General features: G+C 38.4%; 1 protein-coding gene across 3 annotated transcripts in view; it reads right to left on the bottom strand.

Annotated features, from left to right (window-relative positions):
• The window catches only part of LOC110459248 (putative sodium-coupled neutral amino acid transporter 11), a 113,316-nt gene that overhangs the window by 61,868 nt on the left and 26,384 nt on the right, over positions 1 to 25,064 (bottom strand). For 2 of the 3 annotated variants that reach the window (XM_021511434.1, XM_021511442.1), the window contains 2 exons: positions 21,350 to 21,465; positions 18,140 to 20,595 (listed from right to left, as the gene is read on the bottom strand). In XM_021511434.1, the coding sequence (XP_021367109.1) occupies positions 18,140 to 18,187 (48 nt within the window). In that variant the 5' untranslated portion in view covers positions 18,188 to 20,595; positions 21,350 to 21,465. The remainder of the gene's footprint in view (positions 1 to 18,139; positions 20,596 to 21,349; positions 21,466 to 25,064) is intronic. The other variant, XM_021511451.1, reaches the window with a different exon arrangement.

Raw genomic sequence — 25,064 nt, forward strand, 5'->3', positions numbered from 1 at the left:
TCGGTAATATAATACATGGCCTGCGATATATGTAGGTATATGTCGGTAATATAATACATGGCCTGCGATATATGTAGGTATATGTCGGTAATATAATACATGGCCTGCGATATATGTAGGTATATGTCGGTAATATAATACATGGCCTGCGATATATGTAGGTATATGTCGGTAATATAATACATGGCCTGCGATATATGTAGGTATATGTCGGTAATATAATACATGGCCTGCGATATATGTAGGTATATGTCGGTAATATAATACATGGCCTGCGATATATGTAGGTATAAGTCGGTAATATAATGCATGGCCTGCGATATATGTAAGTATATGTCGGTAATATAATACATGGCCTGCGATATATGTAGGTATGTTTCGGTAATATAATGCATGGCCTGCGATATATGTAGGTATGTGTCGATAATATAATACATGGCCTGCGATATATGTAGGTATATGCCGGTAATATAATACATGGCCTGCGATATATGTATGTATGTGTCGGTAATATACAGTAATACACGGCCTGCGATATATGAAGGTATGTTTCGGTAATATAATGCATGGCCTGCGATGTATGTAGGTATGTGTCGGTAATATAATACATGGCCTTCGATATATGTAGGTATGTGTCGGTAATATAATACATGGCCCGCGATATATGTAGGTATGTGTCGGTAATATAATGCATGGCCTGCGATATATGCAAGTATATGTCGGTAATATAATACATGGCCTGCGATATATTTAGGTATGTGTCGGTAATATAATACATGGCCTGCTATATATGTAGGTATGTGTCGGTAATATAATACATGGCCTGCTATATATGTAGGTATGTGTCGGTAATATAATACATGGCCTTCGATATATGTAGGTATGTGTCGGTAATATAATACATGGCTTGCGATATATGTAAGTATATGTCGGTAATATAATACATGGCCTGCGTTATATGTAGGTATGTGTCGGTAATATACAGTAATACATGGCCTGCGATATATGTAGGTATGTTTAGGTAATATAATACATGGCCTGCGATATATGTAGGCATGTTTCGGTAATATAATGCATGGCCTGCGATATATGTAAGTATATTTCGGTAATATAATACATGGCCTGCGATATATGTAGGTATGTGGCGGTAATATAATACATGGCCTGCGATATATGTAGGTATGTGGCGGTAATATAATACATGGCCTGCGATATATGTAGGGATGTGTCGGTAATATAATACATGGCCTGTGATTTAACACTTGTCGGTAATATAATACATGGCCTGCGATATATTTAGGTATGTGTCGGTAATATAATACATGGCCTGCTATATATGTAGGTATGTGTCGGTAATATAATACATGGCCTTCGATATATGTAGGTATGTGTCGGTAATATAATACATGGCTTGCGATATATGTAAGTATATGTCGGTAATATAATACATGGACTGCGATATATGTAGGTATGTTTCGGTAATATAATGCATGGCCTGCGATGTATGTAGGTATGTGTCGGTAATATAATACATGGCCTGCGATAAATGTAGGTATGTGTCGGTAATATAATTGCATGGCCTGCGATATATGTAGGTATGTGTCGATAATATAATACATGGCCTGCGATATATGTAGGTATATGCCGGTAATATAATACATGGCCTGCGATATATGTAGGGATGTGTCGGTAATATAATACATGGCCTGCGATATATTTAGGTATGTGTCGGTAATATACAGTAATACATGGCCTGCGATATATGTAGGTATGTGGCGGTAATATAATACATGGCCTGCGATATATGTAGGTATAAGTCGGCAATATAATGCATGGCCTGCGATATATGTAAGTATATTTCGGTAATATAATACATGGCCTGCGATATATGTATGTATGTGTCGGTAATATACAGTAATACACGGCCTGCGATATATGAAGGTATGTTTCGGTAATATAATGCATGGCCTGCGATGTATGTAGGTATGTGTCGGTAATATAATACATGGCCCGCGATATATGTAGGTATGTGTCGGTAATATAATACATGGCCTGTGATTTAACACTGCTACATTATATAAAGAACCGAAGACTAGTATTCACTACAGTATACATTAGATACAAATCTAGACAAATACTGACGTTTTATTCTGATATTAAAGTTGTTTAGATGTACTTGTTTTTTATTCATATTCCTTCTCTGTATTATATTTTATATATTTATTTTGATGAAAGCCACCATGAGTCACTATAACAAATAAAATAAAACAATATCTGCGTATCATCATAATCTTGATGGGTGTAACATGTGCACTTGTCTGATGTTCGAAACATTGTCAATATGAGTCACACGATTGTCTGTCTCATACAAGTTACTTTCGTCAAACACTCAACTAAAAAGTATATTTTAGTTTACATAATGTGTAAAATTTGAACCAAACTTTAGAATCACTTAATTTTAGCTAAGTCATCAAATGCTCAAACTTGTAAAACAGGAGGCGCAGCAATTGTATTTTCTAACATGAAGAACTTCGTTTTCGTTGATTGTGCATTCAGGATTTATTTTGCGAATATGTTACCTTGCGATCGCAATTAAAATACCGGTTGTTTCATGTATTTCTGGATTAAATATTCGCGAAAAAAATCTTCACAAACGACTTGAAGGTTTATGGAGAAATACAACTTGTTTGTTTAAAAAAAAACTCAAAAAAATGAATCTGTCACAAAACTTAGTAATGCAAAAATCTAATCTGTCGCGAAAAATTGAAATTGTCACAAAATCTATCTATCGCGAAAATATATCTATTTACAGTGTACATATATGTTGATTACTTATGTCCAATACGGGACAAAGAGGATAAAGTAAGTAAGTAATACATATGTGTGGGGATGATTAACTGATACGTTATCCAGTGCATTCTAACGGTCTGAATCTACATAAAGCAGATTGATAACAAATACAGTATATTGTTATGTACAGCGACTATATACATCTTTAAAACATCGCATCATATTGGATCGCTCATCAAGGATTTTATGCATTATTTCATGATATGAAATAAAAATATATTGTTAAGATTCCAATTAGCACGCGGATGTCAAATACATGCGTCTTTTGATTTGAAGGCAGAGATATTAAAGGGCTATATGTAGATTGGTGAGGGAGAATTGAGCACCAAACAAGAAATTCATAACATATATATCTTTCTGTAAATTACTTTGTTTCCGCGGTCACATATTTTTGCGGATGCGTTGCGAAATGATTGCGTCTTCATTACGTGCACAAACTTGTCCCAAATTAGATACAAACATTAAAAAAAAAGGAAAAAAACGTGATGAATTCTGTTACTGAACGTTACATCTGATGTAAAAAAAAAATACCCTGTCTAAGATAGACTGTACATGTAGTTCTGTCGTGAACTCTGCACTCTTGTGACAATACAAACAGCCTGTCTACTGTTTCCTGCCCACCGTCCTAATGGTGATGTATCGGGACTGTCCTGTTGAATCGTACTTAGCACTAATTTTGTTGATTTGGTGCATTATGGGTCGTCATCTTCCGGCTTGTCGCGGCTGTCACGTGATGCCGGGTTGAGACGAAACAGCAGACGAATTGGGCAGTGTCACGCTATTTAAAGCACTGGTCCATACATAACGCGCTAAGTCCAACACTCGTATACAAAACGAACCATAAATGCATCGTCTGATGAGATTATCCTCTCGCAATTTTATATCAATTTCCTTTCAGGATTCCACATATATTCCCACTCCCACTCGTTCCGACGGCACGAAGCCCCTCCCCACAAATCTAGGTTCTACAACAGTTCACTCCCTGTCCCCCACTCCTCTTGTCACAAATATAGTGAGCTTCTTCAAACTCATTCCTCCTCCTCAAACGCCCTCGCCACTAATTCAGCCAGCCATTACACCATTTAACTCATTCTTCTGATATTAAACTGGCTGTTTATTACCTGCAGATAACTTCAAACAACAAGAAAAAACATATTGTTAAGAAAACCATATTTCGAACTCAAAATCGATAAAACTGTAGCAAAATGTAGCCGAACTTAGCACTAATTTTGTTGATTTGGTGCATTATGGGTCGTCATCTTCCGGCTTGTCGCGGCTGTCACGTGATGCCGGGTTGAGACGAAACAGCAGACGAATTGGGCAGTGTCACGCTATTTAAAGCACTGGTCCATACATAACGCGCTAAGGCCAACACTCGTATACAAAACGAACCATAAATGCATCGTCTGATGAGATTATCTCTCTATCTTCAAACAGCCTTATCGCTTCCTAGCACCTTGTTCGGGAAAACCTCACGTTTGTTCTCAATGTTGAACGTTCGACCAAGCGGGGGGAGGCAATAGGTTTACACTCCGGGCCAGGATAAATCAAACTCCTTAGCATATTACTTGTTATTCCCTGCTTAACGTTCAGCATTTAGGGTCATCGCAATTACTATACTTATGTCAGTATAATATGACCAGTTTGTATACTATGATGCGTGCCTTCAGCAGGATTTTTCAGTTAGGTAGCACTCCTAAAGTCGGCATTAGTATACCAGCATAGCCTGCCTCCAGAGCACAAACACGCAAGCACGTATGCATAACACACACGGAGGTACGTCCTTAAACGTCCTAAGCTGTTAATAGGACGATAAACCCAATTAATCACACTTTGCATAGTCCTCCAAGTCGGTGTGTGACATAACTCTACCGAGAAATTTTTGTAGCGGATTATTTGTGAAGATAGACGGGTCAAGGTGCCTTCCCATGGTCAGGTTTGTATACAGGAAGCAATGGGGGGCATACTTTATCAGTCGTGAAATGGTATCACAAACAAAACAACAACAACAAAAACCAAATTAAATATAGCTACTAGTTTCTACTCTTTTTCTTTACTTTTCAGTAATTCAATTTAATGTGTCTGTTGGTGGAAGACTAATCAGAGCCGGGCTAGTGATAAAGTTCATTTCAATTCAAATCTTACATTGTCGTCTTACAACATGGACGTGATAGAGCTTAGTTTATGAAGATGTATGGAAGCCGGGAGATAGTATACAATTGTTTCATGGCTATTTGGGGAACAGTCAAAGCTATCACCCCGAAGTAGGAGAAAACCTTAACAAACATTTCCACAAGGCTTCCCGAACCAAGGAATGGTAGTTTTGACTGTTCCCCAAATAGCATTGAAACAATTGTTTTATTATCAAATACATATTAGTGTCAATGCTGCATGTAATGATGTTATTTTTTTGGAAAAAAACGAAGTAGGTCAAATAACAGCTTAAAATTTGTTTATTGATTTTTTGTTTCAATGTCAATAACAGTTCGCTCTGACCGGGAAAACAGTTTTGACTGTTTCACCCCTACAGCCGAAATTGGACAAAAACACAGAAACAGTCAAAAATGACTAATTGTCATTTATATAGACTATTGGGTAATAATAGCATTTTATATACATTTAAAAAGAATACCTCAACTCCCATGTGCGTTTTACACCCATATCTCAACGCCGGATGCTGGACAGACCGCTCCGAGCAGGAAAACCAAACATATTTTACGACCGCACAAGTCCAAATCATGAGAGCTGCAGATTTTTACGAGCACCTAAAATAGTAGTTAGAATTTATTTTATATTTGATATCTACCTTTGTTCCTAGATCTGTTCTATGTGGACGATTAATTTACAAACGCCAAAAACTTCACAGACGTAACGATATGTCCTATACCAAAATAACTCGTCCCCTGGGACTGACTTAACGTCAGAATGTCCGCAGCACTCCTCTGATGGAGATTATATATTTTAACAGCCAGCCCAAGTTTTCAGTCGAACAGACACATACAAACACACACCAAAATAAGCCGACTTATTATCATCCTCGATACTCCAAGGGTTACGCTAACTTTCGTTTACTCCTGGAGTATCCGCGAGTGTGACTTATTATCGAAAGACGATATTACACGATATTATACAGCTAAATAGCGAAGACAACTACACTCTCACAAGGAAGTATATAACAAATGCATGGATACTTCGAGAATTTCCGGTAAGTTTCTCACTTTCCGCAATTGTACTCAAAGACAGATTGGTGCATATCGTCAATGATTACGTCACAGTAAGAATACTCATTTCAAACAAATTAACATGCTTGGTTTATCTTAGTTATGATATGACGTAAACTTATTGCTCTTAATGGTGTACAGTTACTTCCTAATCAGCCCTTATCCCGAATACCTTATCCCTATCTTTTTTTCTTAATATAGTTAACCCCTTCCACTGTTCTCATCACAAATATATAGTCATTCTGTTCAGAACAATTTACCCGTCCACTTTCCTCGCCCAAAATGAATCGAGAGACTCCAAAACATTCCCCTTCCACCTTCCTTGGTACGAAGCCACTACCGAACATGTTTCTTCCCTCGCTTTTCTTCACCACAAATATAGCAAGCTACATCAATTATAGACATCTCCCCCTTTACTCTCTTCGAAACCAATTTAACCGGCATCAACACAAATTCACCCCCTCTTCCCTTTCACAGTTAATCAGTTTATAAGAAACCTCTATAACAATTGATTCCTATAAAGAAAATCATTCACTGATTGTATAAGGTGGAAATGATAGCCACGCTACAAAAAGCTGCTTCGTCAGCCGTATAATACGTATTCGATAATACAAGCAACCTCTTTCGATATAGTTATCTGAGAAATACCCCAGACCAATGTGTCAGGCCCAAGATCCCAAGAGACCAAGATTGGTGTGGTTTGTATCAAGCATCCCAGTGAGTCGGATCGATACAAAACGGAGAGGTCAGACGCGCGTTTGTAACACGACCTCAATCGTATTTGGAAAATCAAACAGGACGTCGATTAAGTTGGAGAACCGCACAATGATATAGGGGGCGCTTCGCGAGTACAAAATATAGTAAGAATTCAATTTCAAAAGATTCATATTTACATGTTATTCCGCCCGGCACCTCAATCACAATTTCAAACGTATGTTGTAAAATGAATAATATTGAACAGATATGAAAGGCTTTATTTCTTATGATTATATATGTATCAATAACACTTTTACCAGTGCAATTTTATTTTTGTATCTATTTGGTAAAACCAAATATCTTCACTGCAGGAATGAAACAATACTTTTAGAGTATCAGTATACACAAAGCTTGCACATTTGCCAATTACATGCTTTGACCAAGAGGTGTTAACAGCACCAAACAACGTAGGAAACCAGGCTTTTAAAATCTCGAAATGTAACGAACACAAAATATAATGGTTTTCAGTTGAATGTCAAACATATTCTGAGAGAAAGAGATCCCCAAACTTGTGAACGCTGGTCACCAACTATCCTCGTGAATTTACAGTACTCACCAGCATATTGTGTTTCTAAACCTCTCTCTTTCTAATTATAGACTTTCTAAATCGTAGTTAGGAAACGACTTCCAAGACTGACGGTATCCCTAGGCGATACTATCGAAGGGCGAATGCTGGAACAAGCACTTTTAACAAATTCTACCAGTATTTTAAATTATTTTATGTTGAAATATTTATTGAATTAAGTTTCAAATGTTTCTACATGAAGCATTAAACTTTTATATGTATTATACCCAGGAGGCTGCTACCAACAGGCCGAGATAGAATCAAGTATTGATCGTGAAAATCTTGGAAAACGTTCATACAAAACTGCGTTCTTATTATTTCACAGCCAAATATATAACAACTTTCTTTTCTTACATATAATGTATTTCGAGAAAACAGAGAGGGTTCATTAGAAGCGGAAACCTCCTCACCAATTTGTGTACATTGTGTTTCAAAACTCCAGTATGTTACAACTACATTTGGTTACAAAATATGTTTCCAGAGAACAACGCTGATTCTCACAAGCAGTAGTAACCTCCACACCAAATTTCATTCTTACTATTTTAACATCAAATATGGTACAACTTTCTTTTGCTACAAATAAAGTCTTGTCAGGGAACTGTGGTAATTAAAAAGAGGATACTGACTAACTTAACACTTTGAATTCTATATTTTGAAGACAATAACAAATTATATAATTGATCCCTTCCCCAAAGTACCTGCTGTTGGGATTGGCTCTGTTGCATCATGTAAATGTACTCTGATGACGCACTCAAATTGTTGTTGATGAATCATTCAAAAGATCGTAAACGAATCATTCAAAATGACCTTGTTGAATATTACAACATTATGTTAGATGGGTAGTATTCGATGAGTCATAGATATTGTCGTTGACGAATTGAAAATTGGTCTTCGATCAATCGGGCAAATTTTCATGTATCAAACAAATTATCTTTCCTGTATGATAAATGGACTTTTTTGAATCGAACAATTTGTCTTTAATTAAATACAACAAATCAAAAACTAGAACTGTAAGCCAAAGCCTATCTAATACCCCTCCTATATAAACCAGAGCTGTAAGCTTAATGTTTACTTAGGCAAAGCATTGCAAAGCAATATAGTCTCCCACCAGTAATGATTTCTGTATTTGCTGAGCTGTACACTTCTATAAGTATATAGATCACTCACGTACTTCCTGTACTCCTTCTCAATGCCAACAGAAACTTGCAAACCAAATATCTGTTAACTTTCATTGAAATAGGCTCAGTAGTAAAAGGAGGCAGACAAAGGTTTTTTCAACAAAGGGCCATAACTCGTTTTAAAAGGGCATGCATTAAAAAGTACTACTTGGATGCACAACGTCAAGGGGCAGTTGCAATATCTGTAAAATTTCGTTGAAATGGGCCCAGTAGATAAGGAGATGTCAGTAGGAGCAGGGGGGGGGGGGGGGGGGGGTATCAAAACCATTTGATGGCTCATACAAATGTCTTTGGTGAGATATGTAAGAGATATGTACCTCGGTAACACAAGTGGGTGAATATGTACAGTGTAACAATTATTGTAACCTCGGTAACACAAGTAGGTGAATATGTACAGACTAACAATTATTGTAACCACGGTAACACAAGTGGGTGATTATGTACAGAGGAACAATTATTGTAACCGCGGTAACACAAGTGGATGATTAGGTACAGTGTAACAATGAATTTAACCCCGGTAACACAAGTGGGTGATTATGTACAGAGGAACAATTATTGTGACTTCGGAAACACAAGCGGATGATTATGTACAGTGTAACACTTATTGTAACCTCGGTACCACAAGTGGGTGAATATGTAAAGTGTAACAAGTTTTGTAACCTCGGTAACCCAAGTGGGTGAATATGTCCAGAGTAACAATTATTATGACTTCGGAAACACAAGTGGGTGATTATGTACAGAGGAACAATTATTGTAACCACGGTAACACAAGTGGGTGATTATGTACAGAGGAACAATTATTGTGACTTCTGTAACACAAGTGGGTAAATATGTACAGAGTAACACTTATTGTAACCTCGGCAACACCAGTGGGTGAATATGTAAAGTGTAACAAGTTTTGTAACCTCGGTAACCCAAGTGGGTGAATATTTACAGAGTAACAATTATTGTAGCCTCGGTAACACAAGTGGTGAATATGTACAGCGTAACAATTATTGTGTCTTCGGTAACACAAGTGGATGATTAGGTACAGTGTAACAATGAATTTAACCCCGGTAACACAAGTGGGGGAATATGTACAGAGTAACACTTATTGTAACCTCGGCAACACCAGTGGGTGAAAATTGACAGTGTAACAATGAATGTAACCTCGGTAACCCAAGTGGGTGAATATGTCCAGAGTAACAATTATTGTAGCCTCGGTAACACAAGTGGGTAAATATGTACAGAGTAATAATTATTGTAACCCCGGTAACACAAGTGGGTGATTATGTACAGAGGAACAATTATTGTAACCTCGTTATCACAAGTGGGTGAATCTGTACAGAGTAACAAGTATTGTAACCTCGGTACCACAAGTGGGGGAATATGTACAGAGTAACAGTTATTGTGACTTCGGAAACACAAGTGGGTGATTATGTACAGAGGAACAATTATTGTAACCGCGGTAACACAAGTGGGTAAATATGTACAGAGTAACACTTATTGTGACTTCGGTAACACAAGTGGGTGAATATGTACAGTGTAACAATTATTATGACTTCGGTAACACAAGTGGATGATTATGTACAGTGTAACAATGACTGCAACCCTCGTAATACTAACTAATGAAGACTTAACCACTTCTCTTACACTGCCCACAGGTGGGTACAGATGAAACAGTTATTGCAAGCTAAGGAACACTGGCGTGTGCAGATGTAACGATTTTCGAAAACCTGGTAATACTCATTGGTTTTCATGTAAATACTTCTGTTAACCGGCTTCACCCCACCCAATTGACGCAGATGTAACGATTATTGCAACCCCGGCTACACTAGTGGGTACAGAGAAAAAAATATTGCTACCCAGGTAACACGCATAGGTGCAGATGTAAAACCTGTATGTCTGTAACCCTGCTTCATTAGTTGATGGTGCTGTAACGATTATTGAGAGCACGGTGACACTTCTGGATGAAGACGTAACCACTTCTGTAACCTGGCTACACTGGTGGGCGCTGATGTAACGATTATTGCAACCAAACGAGATTGATACATTTTTCAACATCAACCATTAGTGTAACCTTTGTGAATAAATATTGATTCTGGTTAAAGCTCATTTTCAATAAAGGGTAAACTATCGTAATGTAAGGCTATAAAATTTCGAGGTGTCTCGTTATCTCGAAATCGTATCGCCGTTCATCGTAAGCAGTCGTTGTATCGAGCAAACCACAAACATTATTACTGAGAATAGAAATCTGAAAATAAATAAATAAAATTAATCAAACACTCGAAACGTTTATCAGGAACTGACTTGCTTGCAGTATGACGAGAAACTCTAAGCAGTTTTAATATCCAACCCGTTCTATCGGCCACCATCAACGCACTTCAGGAACATGCCAATCGTCAGCAATGCTAACAAAAGTCTTCCTCTTGGGCGATTATCAATGCAGTCTCTCTCACACTCAAACGCCCTCATAAACCACAGATTCCGTACTCAAATATGGCATCTATTATTCCATGCCAGACAATAGCAAACGTAACCATAATTCAAACCGGCCAATATGCAAAATAGATATGCCTGTAGAATTGAAAATTTGAATAGTTGCATTTTTAGGACTAAAGACGATAAGGCCGGCCTCATTCTTTGCGTCCTAGTGGTGACCATCGATTTTAATCAGCTCCGTTATTAGGTTTGCACGCAAATCGTCAGAACAAACAAAGGATTGATAATGTCAGTATTTGTCAAATACATAGAAGAAAAAAAATGATCGCGTGTATTGACGATAGCCTTGATATATTCCTACAGAAGCGTTATTAAAGCTACAGATTGCAGCGCAGGTTTGCAAGGTATATTAACAAATACATAAAAGCACTCAGTGTATATTTTTTAAGACGAACCTTCATTTTATGTATTTTACAAAAGGGTGCATTATGATTCAGGGATACTTTTAGAATTGAGATGCATAGGTAAATTCCATTCTTTGTTACTGTCATATCGGCTTATACAGGGACAACTGGTTCACTCGGATCAGAACAAAACCTCACTATACTGCCACATTTTGTCAGGTAAAATATTAATGTTATCTAGGGGTTAGACGTTATATCAGGATTCCTGTCCCACTGCAGTCAAAACGCTTCAGAATTCCACTGTAGTTTTTCATACAAATAGTAACTTCCCTAAAATTTCGTTTTGGATACAGCAATTAAGGTTTTATACTCCGGCTTGGCTCCGTTGCACTTTTTATCTTATTATTTCTTATATTGACAATGCCCAAAGTAAAGTGTATTGTTTTTCATTTTTGACTAAAGCTTTTCAATACCTTCTTTGGTATCCTTTATGTGGGGTATTGTCTACTGACTGTTTGATGTACAGGTAGAAATATGACAAGGACATATATGTTTGAGACTGTTGAACAGTTACCTGGCTTGGAGATGTTTTTTTCCCCCGCACAGGCGCCCTAACCTATCCGAAGCCCGTTCCCGACCAACCGATTCCATCTCTTCGTTTTTGTATGGATTTTCGATCCCTCGTGTCATCTGCAACAAGTGTGGAACTGGACGCTGATTGATGGCAGCGGAGGCTGGTGTTGATACATTATACCTCGCGCTAGATCAGTCTCTCGGCTACAATAGTGTGTTCCCAAAGGGGAAAAGACATTTTATAGAAAATCCATTAGGTAATTTGAATAGGCGCGATCTATCGATACCTTGTTTCTTCCTCTATAAGGGGGATGGCTGGGAGGTTATGGTAACATTATTGAGCGATAATTATTTCAGAATCCATATTGTATTCACATATGAGTGTAAGAACAGAAAATTGAATTGTTATCCATGGTTTTAGTTTAGCTAGCACGCGGTACTGATGTCGATTTGTTTTTCTTGTTTTGCATAAAAGTGTAATTATCTTTTTTTCTTGATTTACGAGAGATCTCAACACTATAAAGACGCTTACCGTCGTTTTGTAATGTGCTTCCCATTGAAAGCTGTCGGAAATGGATTTCACCGAAGCAATGTAAATCGCAATTATCTGGCGAGAAATATTTGTTCGTGGATCTCTCTGCATAAACACGTTTCCTGTGGGAGAGGTTCGTTATTTCTTCACATAGATTTATTTTAATATCATATTTTTAGTTCAGAGGATATTTAACACATATATATTCGGTACATGTATCTTTTACAGTAGTCCGGATACCTGATTAAACTGAACCCTTTGTAATCTGAACCCCTGTATAAACCAGACCTACAGCTAGATATCACAGAATTCTTTGTATTCAAAACTGCCTTAGAGAACGAATGTGTATATCAACAGCCAAACATGCCTGAGAGAGCACTTGTGTATATCTGTATATCTAGTCAAACTTACCAGAGGAACACTTGTGTATATCTGTATATCTAGTCAAACTTGCCTGAGGAACACGTGTGTATATCTGTATATCTAGTCAAAGTCAAACATGCCTGAGGAACACTTGTGTATATCTGTATATCTAGTCAAACATGCCTGAGTGAACACGTGTGTATACATGTATCTACAGTCAAATTTGCCTGCGAAATAACGTGCGTATATCTACAGTCAAACATGCCTGAGAGAACACGTGCGTATATCTACAGTCAAACATGCCTGAGAGAACACGTGTGTATACATGTATATACAGTCAAAAATGCCTGAGAGAACACGTGTGTATATATGTCTCTACAGTCAAATTTGCCTAAGAGAACCCGTGTGTATACATATATCTACAGCCAAACATGACTAAGAGAACACGTGTGTATACATGTATCTACAGTCAACCTTGCCTGAGAGAACACGTGCGTATATCTACAGTCAAACATGCCTGAGAGAACACGTGTGTATACATATATCTACAGCCAAACATGCCTGAGAGAACACGTGTGTATACATGTATCTACAGCCAAACATGCCTGAGAGAACACATGCGTATATATACAGTCAAACACGCCTGAGAGAACACGTGTGTATACATGTATCTACAGTCAAACTTGCCTGAGAGAACACGTGCGTATATCTACAGTCAAACATGCCTGAGAGAACACGTGCATATATCTACAGTCAAACATGCCTGAGAGAACACGTGCATATATCTACAGTCAAACATACCTGAGAGAACAGATCGTCAGCTATATCTCACAGCAATCCTTAACTCTGTATGAACAAGATCGTCAGCTACATAAACCAGATCGTCAGCTACATCTCACAGCAATCTTTAACCCTGTATGAACCAGATCGTCAGCTACATCTCACAGCAATCCTTAACCCTGTATGAACCAGCTCGACAGCTACATCTTACAGCAATCCTTAACCCTGTATGAACCAGATCGTCAGCTACATCTCAAAGCAATCTTTAACTCTGTATGAACCAGATCGTCAGCTACATCTCACAGCAGTCCTTAACGCTGTAGGAACCAGATCGTCAGCTACATCTCACAGCATTCCTTAACCCTGTATGAACCAGATCGTCAGCTACATCTCACAGCAATTCTTAACCCTGTATGAACCATATCGTCAGCTACATCTCACAGCAGTCCTTAACCCTGTATGAACCAGATCGTCAGCTACATCTCACAGCAATTATTAACCCTGTATGAACCAGATCGTCAGCTACATCTCACAGCAATTATTAACCCTGTATGAACCTGATCGTCAGCTACATGAACCAGATCGTCAGCTACATCTCACAGCAATTATTAACCCTGTATGAACCTGATCGTCAGCTACATGAACCAGATCGTCAGCTACATCTCACAGCAATTCTTAACCCTGTATGAACCATATCGTCAGCTACATCTCACAGCAATTATTAACCCTGTATGAAACTGATCGTCAGCTACATGAACCAGATCGTCAGCTACATCTCACAGCAATTCTTAACCCTGTATGAACCATATCGTCAGCTACATCTCACAGCAATTATTAACCCTGTATGAACCAGATCGTCAGCTACATCTCAAAGCAATCCTTAACCCTGTATGAACCAGATCGTCAGCTACATCTCACAGCAATCCTTAACTCTGTATGAACCAGATCGTCAGCTACATCTCAAAGCAATCATTAACTCTGTATGAACCAGATCGTCAGCTACATCTCACAGCAAGCTTTCAGTATGTCTTAGAGAACACAACGTTAATAACCAAATATATATAACTGCCTATTTGAACATTTCCAATTTGCTTCCTTATTTTTACATTAAAAAACTTTTATTCAAGATAGGGTTTTCTTCCATCCTTTAGAGATCCCGATATACGTTTATTGATTGTATATTTTATTAAACACTATCCATAGTGGTCCTTGAGCTATTCTGTTTAAACTAGTGTATTGTAAAATCGTGAAACTGGCATTCATAGTTTCTTATAGGGAAAAAAGTACATCTTTCGCGAGTAACAGGGGAAAATTACTGTCCATTGAAATTATTGTTAAATCAACGTGGGACATTTATGTCCGTAACACATTCATGATATTTCTATTACGTCGATAAAGCTGAGAAGCCGTTTCCCTCAGAGCCCTAGCCGTGCATATCACTATAAATGGAACACGGCATTGGCAGTTTCTATGATGTAAAATTTTAAATGTTATTATATATTTCTGAGCGCGTATCCGGCATGTTCGTGTGGTATAGAGCGGAAGAACGCTTTGAATCTTCCAGTTGGAACCTAATTATACAAAGCCATATATAACAGTGGCAGGGGTTTGTCATCACTAACACAATTATATGAAACTTGGGAGGAGATATTGCAGGAATAATGGCGCGACGATAGTAGGCCAAGTAAATCGTTAAAGTGTAGCTCCGTGGCACAGCACGTGTAAAAAACATTAGTTTTTAAATATGTATTTAGTAAAACAACTAAAACCAACATGACGTAGTCATAGCAACATGACACGTTCATACTAACATGACGTAGTTATAGCAATATGACGTAGTCACAGCAATGCAATGTTATCATAACAACATGATGTAGTCATAGAAACATGACGTAGTCATAACAACATGACTAAGTCATAGAAATATTGACGTGGTCATTACAACATGACGTAGTTGTAGAAATATTGATGTGGTCATAACAACATGACGTAGTCATAGAAATATTGACGTGGTCATAACAACATGACGTAGTTATAGAAATATTGACGTGGTCATAACAACAAGACGTAGTTATAGAAATATTGACGTGGTCATAACAACATGACGTAGTCATAGAAGTATTGACGTGGTCATAACAACATGACGTAGTTATAGAAATATTGACGTGGTCATAACAATATGACTACGTCATAGAAATATTGACGTGGTCATAACAACATGACTTGGCTTCTGACACTGTTTAAATAGTTCTTGTAAAAGAATAGACCTGCCGTAGTCTGCTATGTATTTTAAGAGGTGACTAATGTGGGGGGCCGGCAGGTTCGGGTGTTTTCTGACTGTGACCAAACCAAAGAAGCTGACAAATGTTGTCGCAGTATCTATTTCAAATAAGCGAATACACACAACAAACAAAGCAGAGGTAAACCAATTTGTCGAAACACCTGTCCCAAAAGCAAAAAGAAAAAAAAATCCAAGTTGGACATCAGTTATACAAAATGTTACACTGTATCTGTGAAAAAAAATGTCAAACTAAATGTATTGTCTTTCTCCAATAACAATCGTGAAATTTGCGTTCTCAACCTCATTGAGCATACATCGAATAATCTTCAAGTTGTTCGATGATGCTAAGCTTTTTGACTTGTGCGCGTTAGGCTGCAAGGCCCGTCGGTAGTACCTTTCAATTCTATATGTTAGTTCTATTTTAAGCTCAAGTTGTACAACATCCACTGTTACAACATATGACCGTTTAACAGACCTTAATACGACCAGCATTGGTCAAAGGCACAAACCCGTGTCCTACTAGTGTGTCCTGGTACGTCATTATATTAAAGGGCTAATCGTCTTACATTGTGATTTATGTACATGTATGTCTTTGCTCGTCTTACATTGTGATTTATGTACATGTATGTCTTTGCTCGTCTTACATTGTGATTTATGTACATGTATGTCTTTGCTCGTCTTACATTGTGATTTATGTACATGTATGTCTTTGCTCGTCTTACATTGTGATTTATGTACATGTATGTCTTTGCTCGTCTTACATTGTGATTTATGTACATGTATGTCTTTGCTCGTCTTACATTGTGATTTATGTACATGTATGTCTTTGCTCGTCTTACATTGTGATTTATGTACTTGTATGTCCAAATACTGATTTATGTTACTGATTGCCGATGAAATTTGTGCATATTCAAAATATGCAAAAATTGTAATGCGCTTAGTATGTAGCTTATAGTTAAAGGTATAATATAATGTAAAACAACGCCTTCAATGTAAGCTTTGTTACCATTCTAAATATTGTTTTGTAACGATTGCCGTGAAACAGGTTTGGAGATAGAATGTACCTGTTGTGTTCCACTGTGTGTTGTAAGAGTCGACCAATGTGGGCGGGCCTAGAGAATCGGAGGCTGACTGCCTGGCCATTACTTAGGAGACCTTGGTGAACCCAACATGACATGCTGTCCCCATGACTACACTGGGATCTATATCTATTCTTTTCTCTATTTCCTACTCTTCCCTTTTCATGGTGTCTTCCTATTCATCCTTTGTATTTGCTTCTTTCTGTTGCGAGGACGTTAACATGTGTGTTCTATAAAAATGTGATTATGCTGACAGCATTACTGTCGCAATATGAGGGTTTTATATAAAAAAGCAAATATATTCCAAAATACTGATATAACTTTTCGGTGTAAGCTGTGTAACCATTCTAAAGATTGTTCTATAACAACTAAAGTGATGCACACGAATGTATATCGGTAATACGAGTATGTTCACCTGCTGTGGACTTCCAATGAGGTCGATACGTTGTTGTATTAACCCAAACCAGTAATGTCAATTCAGAACGAATTTCAGTCCTTTATACCTGTTCAAAAACCAGCGCGTACATGAAGTGAAATGTTTTCTTATTTATAGAATACATACATGGCATTTCCACTTTATGTTCTTTAATACTTTGAGATGCCCAGCTGAACACTGTGACGTCATCTGTTTAATTAATCATCAGTGATATCGTCGACGTCTTCCACCATTAGTGATGATATATAACATGACGTCACCATATATCTAGCCACGGAAAAGGAAAGGATGTCATCATAGTCAACACGAAGGCAACATTTTAACATTACAAAAAATACAACAGTCACAACCTATGTAAAACCTCTCCTATCTCCTGACACCGTGCTTATCGCCCGTCAAAGGCCCCTTTAGTTTGTTTCTTAACAATTTCTTTGTACAAAAGAGTACATGTCCTTCAATAGGCGTCGGACCCCTTAATAACTCAAACCCCTCGCAAGAATTGTTCTGGCAGTATAACGAGGGTTTTCCTGTAGATGTCTGACAGTGTGTTCAATGGCTCCTATCGTTGCTTCGTGTTTATTTCAAATCAGATTAACAATACTCATTTGGATAAAAATCAAGCTGAAAATTACCGCAAGTAAGACAACCATACATGATTATCTTTTATAAAAATGTATTTCATAAAGAAACATAATCTTACCTGACTTTTCTGTAGGATGTAAGAGTTCTCTTGTGCTGGTTCCGCCATCTTGACACCAGGTGGCGCTGTTGACCTCGGAGTTTGACAGTCCTCTTTCTAGTACAATCTAATGGGAGTCGACACTGACAGCTACTTCACTTCAAATCACACTAAAATGCTGATCTGTCTGAAATATTTGTGTTAATCCCACCACCTATAAATGTACAGATATCATAGAGTTCGTCTATTGACAGTACAGGAGAGGGGAGTGATTACGAATCTGACAAGGTACGTTCGCTCTAAACAACAATACAACTCAAGTGAATGATGCAGGTTTTACACGAACGGATTCCGCACGAACAGGCCACAAAATTGGTTTGTTGCAGTTTATATATGCTGCTGCCCTTTTATGGCCAGTGAGCTAGATACTCCAGACAGAAGACTGAACTACACAGATTAACTGTCTGTAACAGTTAACACAGAAGACAGTTGATTGCTTGACAGGCATGTGTTCGTGGGCACAGGGATAGTTTAACCTTTCACACGAACCTGCTGGTAGCTAATACATACCGATAGGCGTCATGTTACTTATTTAACGAGTTATTGTGTCACTTTAATTGTAAGCAGGTGGTTTATCCGATGACCGGATTTCAAAATTACAGCGCCCTCTATTGGCGCTGATCGGTATCAATCGTGTTAATCAATAGTCCGCTCTACAGACGAGTATGATAACAATCAGAATTGATGTGTTTTTGTAATTACGTTGGATAACCTAAGTTAACACGGCTATTATTAGCGCATATCAATAACTAGAATATTGATAACGTAACGTCACTTTAATTATCAATAAGCTAAGTTCCTCGTATCCGGAGAATTAACGTGAAAATGATAACGTTGATCGGCACAACTTTGATGTCAGTGGAATTCACAGACAGTACCACCGTCCTAATTCACAGACAGTACCACCGTCCTAATTCATAGACAGTACCACCGTTGTAATTCACAGACAGTACCACCGTCCTAATTCACAGACAGTACCACCGTCCTAATTCACAGACAGTACCACCGTCCTAATTCACAGACAGTACCACCGTCCTAATTCACAGACAGTACCACCGTCCTAATTCACAGACAGTACCACCGTCCTAATTCACAGACAGTACCACCGTCCTAATTCACAGACAGTACCACCGTCCTAATTCACAGACAGTACCACCGTCCTAATTCACAGACAGTACCACCGTCCTAATTCACAGACAGTACCACCGTCCTAATTCACAGACAGTACCACCGTCCTAATTCACAGACAGTACCACCGTCCTAATTCACAGACAGTACCACCGTCCTAATTCACAGACAGTACCACCGTCCTAATTCACAGACAGTACCACCGTCCTAATTCACAGACAGTACCACCGTCCTAATTCACAGACAGTACCACCGTCCTAATTCACAGACAGTACCACCGTCCTAATTCACAGACAGTACCACTGACCTAATTTACAGACAGTACCACTGACCTAATTCACAGACAGTACCACTGACCTAATCCTAACTACTCAGTAGCTTACGTCACCGTTTTTTCTAATTCTTCAAGTTTAATCAGAGTTTATTTTATGACAATTGTACTACCACAAAATCCACTGGCATTGCTCTTTGTCGGACTATAAACACTGGCTTCTTGTTTTTCAGAAGGACACAGAAATATATCCTAGCCACATCTGGAATCCAATCAGAGGAGTTTTAAACCTGTGTACACAGCACTGCTGGTCCTCGTCGTCATTAATGGTAATCCGTCGGGATGGACCGGACTGTAATGAAAACCCCTTTACACTTATCTCAGGAGTGTTGCTACGACCGTGTCACTACATATAACCTTCCACTGTTATATGGCTTATCTCGATGTACAAACACGGATGCAGACGAACTGGTTATATTTCCCAGAATTGGTAGAACTTTTCATTAAATCATATCCTTTTTCATTATCTATCTTCCTTTTTTATGTAAACAGCGTTCTAATATCACTTTTTTTTTACAATATCGGTTGATAAATAAATCCACAAATGTAATATTCCAGTAAGGAGTCTTATTTCGTACTGTTGCGTTATGTCTTTAACAGCACATGTTTTGTAAATCACTCTCTGATCTATTAAAAATCATGCAGGTCGGTATTGCAAAAATAGTCCTCCTTAATTTCTTACTCCATGATTCATGTTTGAATGTTTTTCCTGATAAGGAAATAATTTCGAATTGAAAATGGTATCCCAATATATAACCAAGCAGGTTAGCAAGAACAATTTACCAATGTTACACTTCGCTATATTTCCCAAGTTCCGGAATCCGGATTGCGAAGCAAGCTACTCCCAGAAATGGCTCTGCGTGCTGTTTCCAGGGCGTCAGCAATCCACACACGAAGTCGGCACCGCCTGATAATATTTTTGTCGTAAATCACTCTAAAAGCCTCGAGATCCAGAAGTCTGCAAATGAAGATAATGGATTTTAATTATTTCATGAATGAAAACGTCAATACTTTAATCATGAAAAAATAATTTGTGTGAAAGCTCTATGAATTTCAAATCTAATTCGAAAAGAAAATTCATTAACAAAAGGCTGCAAATGTTGGGGATAATTTTTTAATCAGAAAAAAATGTTTAAAAGCTAAAAGGATGAAATACTTGTCCTTTTGAATACTTGTCAAAATGAGCTGAAGATCAGCGATTGATTTTTGTCTTAAAATACAAAATATTTTCAGATTATTTTCCGATTGCAAGGACTGATGTAACACTAGGAAACAATTAAATGAAGTCAGTAATGGATTGTGTCTTGTCACAAGAAGACAAAATAAGATCGGCTTTGTGATTAAGTAGAGCGCATTCTATTTGAAATCCAAAAGAGCAGACGACAGAGAGTATTTGGCTTTCCGTGCCTGCTGAGATATATGAGCACTGTCACTTCCACGATCGTCTCCGATTCTGTTCGTGACACGATTAGAGTCTCCTGCTATCTGGCTCTCTGAAAGTAGTTCTGATTTCCCTAGCACCTTGTACAAATCGGCAGTACACGTATGGCTCTAGAGCGCGTGCTATTGACACGCGGATTATAGATTAGAGTCTCCCACGGATTCCATCAGTCATCGTTCATCTGTTCCTGGTCGTGTGGTGTGAACCACGCCTCTTCACTTAATTAGACACATTCGCCTTTCTTTTGCCATGTCACTAATGATGATCATACCTCTCAAGCATAAAGGACACACCTCTTCCGGGATAAACTATCCCTTTTCCGGCTTCCTGTCACTCTCACGAAATCGGCGATACGTCACTTTCACGGTAAAACAATGGATTGGCTTCCTGTAATATAAAATTAAAACGAATGCAATATTGAAATGTCAATAAAACTGTTGTTATCCATCTAGAATATCAAGCTGTTCCACAGAGGAACAGCGATGACGCATTGTACACAAGCCTATCTCTTTGAAGGTTAGTGAAATCGAAATACAACAGACCAACAACAACTCACATAAACAATAAAAAGTGAAGGCGAACAGTTTTTGTTTAGGGTTCAACGTCCTCTCAGAAACTTTTGCTATGTGAAGACGGGTGCCTAGGAAGGCTCTAACGAAAGGAACGGGTAGGAAAGTACAAATTACAAGTATTGCTATCAGCGATGTCCTCTAGGTAAAAAGCACCAAAGAAACCTCCCGTTCTGGTGAGGGTGGGAGGTCACATAAGTCTCCCCTTACGACAAGCAGTGGGGTACGGTTGTTCTATTCTGATGATGTGCCATCGTAACATATACATGCACCGGGCGGACAAGCAGTGGCAGGAAAGATTAAAACAACACTTTAAACCTTACATGGACCTTCATGGAAAAGAGATGCAACAATATATATTGAAATGCGATGCGGTTATATTTTGCGAGATAATAATGTATTTTAGCGTCGCAATTAAACAAGGTACACGGAAAGGCATTGTCCTAATGATCAATTTAAATCCTTGTGAATATGTTAACAAATCAAAATATTCGTGTTTGCTAGAATTACATAATTTACAGCATAATATTATAGAGCAAAGTCAAAATAAAGAGACAACCACGGGAACTGAATAGAGAATAGTAAGACATCATTGACCGCAGCAAAATAACATGCGAAAAAGTCTTTCGCCCGTCAACAAAGTCAACGTCAAACCTGAAATTATGTTGCATTTCCAAACGATCTCGGTTAGGAGGTACAAGTCTTTACCCTGGTAAATGCTGAAATTTCAAGTTTAAAATCAGGCCATCACGATGGCCGTCGTTTTTTTAATCTCGGCGTAGATTGGTTCATTTCTGGAAAAAAAGCTTATCCTTATGTATTTAAAGTTATATCGATCAACTGTATACTGTTACTCAGAAATTCTTGAAACAGGATTTAACTTGGTAAGATTTCGTACAGTGCCTGCAAACAAGATCAAGCATATCACTTAGTTTGGAACATCTATACAATATCTATGTTGGTGAAAATCTCTGCAGGTGTTACGTTATTCATTGTACATTCTCATTGACTTTAAATGAAATGTATCTTATCCATATGTACTGAAGTTTAGTATGACGGAGGGGGAAAACCTCATTTACTTATGACACTTTACATGAAACGAGAATCAGTTATATATTAAAAATGTTGTTTTTCTATAAAGCATGCCCTGGTTTATAAAATGATCACCATTAATTGCATTAGCACATATCATCCCACATCATTATCGCATACTTGCCGATGTTTCAAAAAGAATATTTGCTAGCCCGGCTTTGAAAATATTTCACTCATGATGTATCATTACATACTCTTGTCAATGAACCACTCAGACAGAATACAAAGGGGTGTTTGATGTATGTTTGTGTTTTCTAGACCCCGTTCTCTCCAGTACTGATTGATTGTGATAGACCAGATGGGACCCATTAATCTCATGTTCTACAATTATGCAATCGACCCCACTGCCTCTTCTACTATTAGCATGCTTTATAGAGTAGTGTACTCTCCACGGGGAGAACATTGCTACAGAGTCTAGTAGACACTTTGCCCTGCTACATACCATATAAGGAAGTAATGCGGACCGTTTCCGCTCATCATCATCACCACAGAAAAACGATTTAGTCTAAATAATGATTACAAGTCCCAACAATCATCTCGAGGCCAAACAACAATCTATTTCCGGTTAAGAAACGGATTCGTGCAGAATACGAGTCTGTGTTTTTCAAAATAACTGTATTTGATCAGAAGCGTGTTGGCAGAAATCTCCTCCAGTAATGAATTCCGCCAAATTAAATATTTATACAAAACAAGCATAGGTCCTTCTAAGGTTGTGTACACCAATAATGAATTCTACCTACACGTTCCACACCGAGGCCGTTCTACCGATCCTGGGTAGATGGAAACTGGTTGGGAAAGAAAATCGAAGCAATTAATATTTGAAACAGTTTACACATGTTATAAATACACGGTGCATTTCCAAAATGCAAATCACCTACATATATTCAATACATAGCGCTCAAGCTGTGCATGCATTGTTAGCTTGTCGTGATTTCCATGATTAAAACTATTCCCAAAGAGTTAGGTCATTGTAATCTACGTATTTGTTTGAATTTGGCAAGAGATACTTTGATGGGTTCACATGTGGTGTTAGAAATACTTATCCTTCCGATACATCGGTTTGTGTCGGATTTGTATAATGTGTTTTACTTGTTTGTTTCGGATTATCCGCTCTGGTTTTGTTTAAGAGCTTGGCTTCAACCTAGTCCATCTTTTATTTATTCGGGGTTTTATGTTTTCTCAGCAGCTAGTGTCCTATAAATACGGACGAGTGCCTAGTGAGACACCACCAGCTAGTGTCCTATAGATACGGACGAGTGCCTTATGATACACCACCAGCTAGTGTCCTATAGATATGGACGAGTGTCTAGTGAGACACCACCAGGTAGTGTCCTATATATATTGACGAGTGTCTTGTGAGACACCACCAGTTAGTGTCCTATAGATATTGACGAGTGCCTCGTGAGACACCACCACCTAGTGTCCAATATATATGGACGAGTGACTAGTGAGACACCATGAGCTGGTGTCCTATAGATATGGACAAGTGCCTCGTGAGACACCACCAGCTTGTGTCCTATAGATATGGACGAGTGACTAGTGAGACACCATGAGCTGGTGTCCTATAGATATGGACAAGTGCCTCGTGAGACACCACAAGCTGGTGACCTATAGATATGGATGAGTGTCTAGTGAGACACCACCAGCTGGTGACCTATAGATATGGACGAGTGTCTAGTGAGACACCACCACCTAGTGTCCTATAGATATGAACGAGTGCCTAATGAGACACCACAAGCTGGTGACCTATAGATATGGAGGAGTGTCTAGTGAGACACCACCACCTGGTGACCTATAGATATGGACGAGTGTCTAGTGAGACACCACCAGCTTGTGTCCAATATATATGGACGAGTGACTAGTGAGACACCATGAGCTGGTGTCCTATAGATATGGACAAATGCCTCGTGAGACACCACCAGCTGGTGACCTATAGATATGAACGAGTGCCTAATGAGACACCACAAGCTTGTGTCCTATAGATATGGATGAGTGTCTAGTGAGACACCACCAGCTAGTGTCCTATAGATATGGACGAGTGCCTCGTGAGACACCACCACCTAGTGTCCAATATATATGGACGAGTGACTAGTGAGACACCACCAGCTTGTGTCCTATAGATATGGACGAGTGACTAGTGAGACACCATGAGCTGGTGACCTATAGATATGGACGAGTGTCTAGTGAGACACCACCAGCTAGTGTCCTATAGATATGGACGAGTGCCTAGTGAGACACCATGAGCTGGTGACCTATAGATATGGACGAGTGTCTAGTGAGACACCACCAGCTTGTGTCCAATATATATGGACGAGTGACTAGTGA

This window comes from Mizuhopecten yessoensis, unplaced genomic scaffold (assembly GCF_002113885.1).
Source record: "Mizuhopecten yessoensis strain PY_sf001 unplaced genomic scaffold, ASM211388v2 scaffold1313, whole genome shotgun sequence".
NCBI classification, from domain to species: Eukaryota; Metazoa; Mollusca; class Bivalvia; order Pectinida; family Pectinidae; genus Mizuhopecten; species Mizuhopecten yessoensis.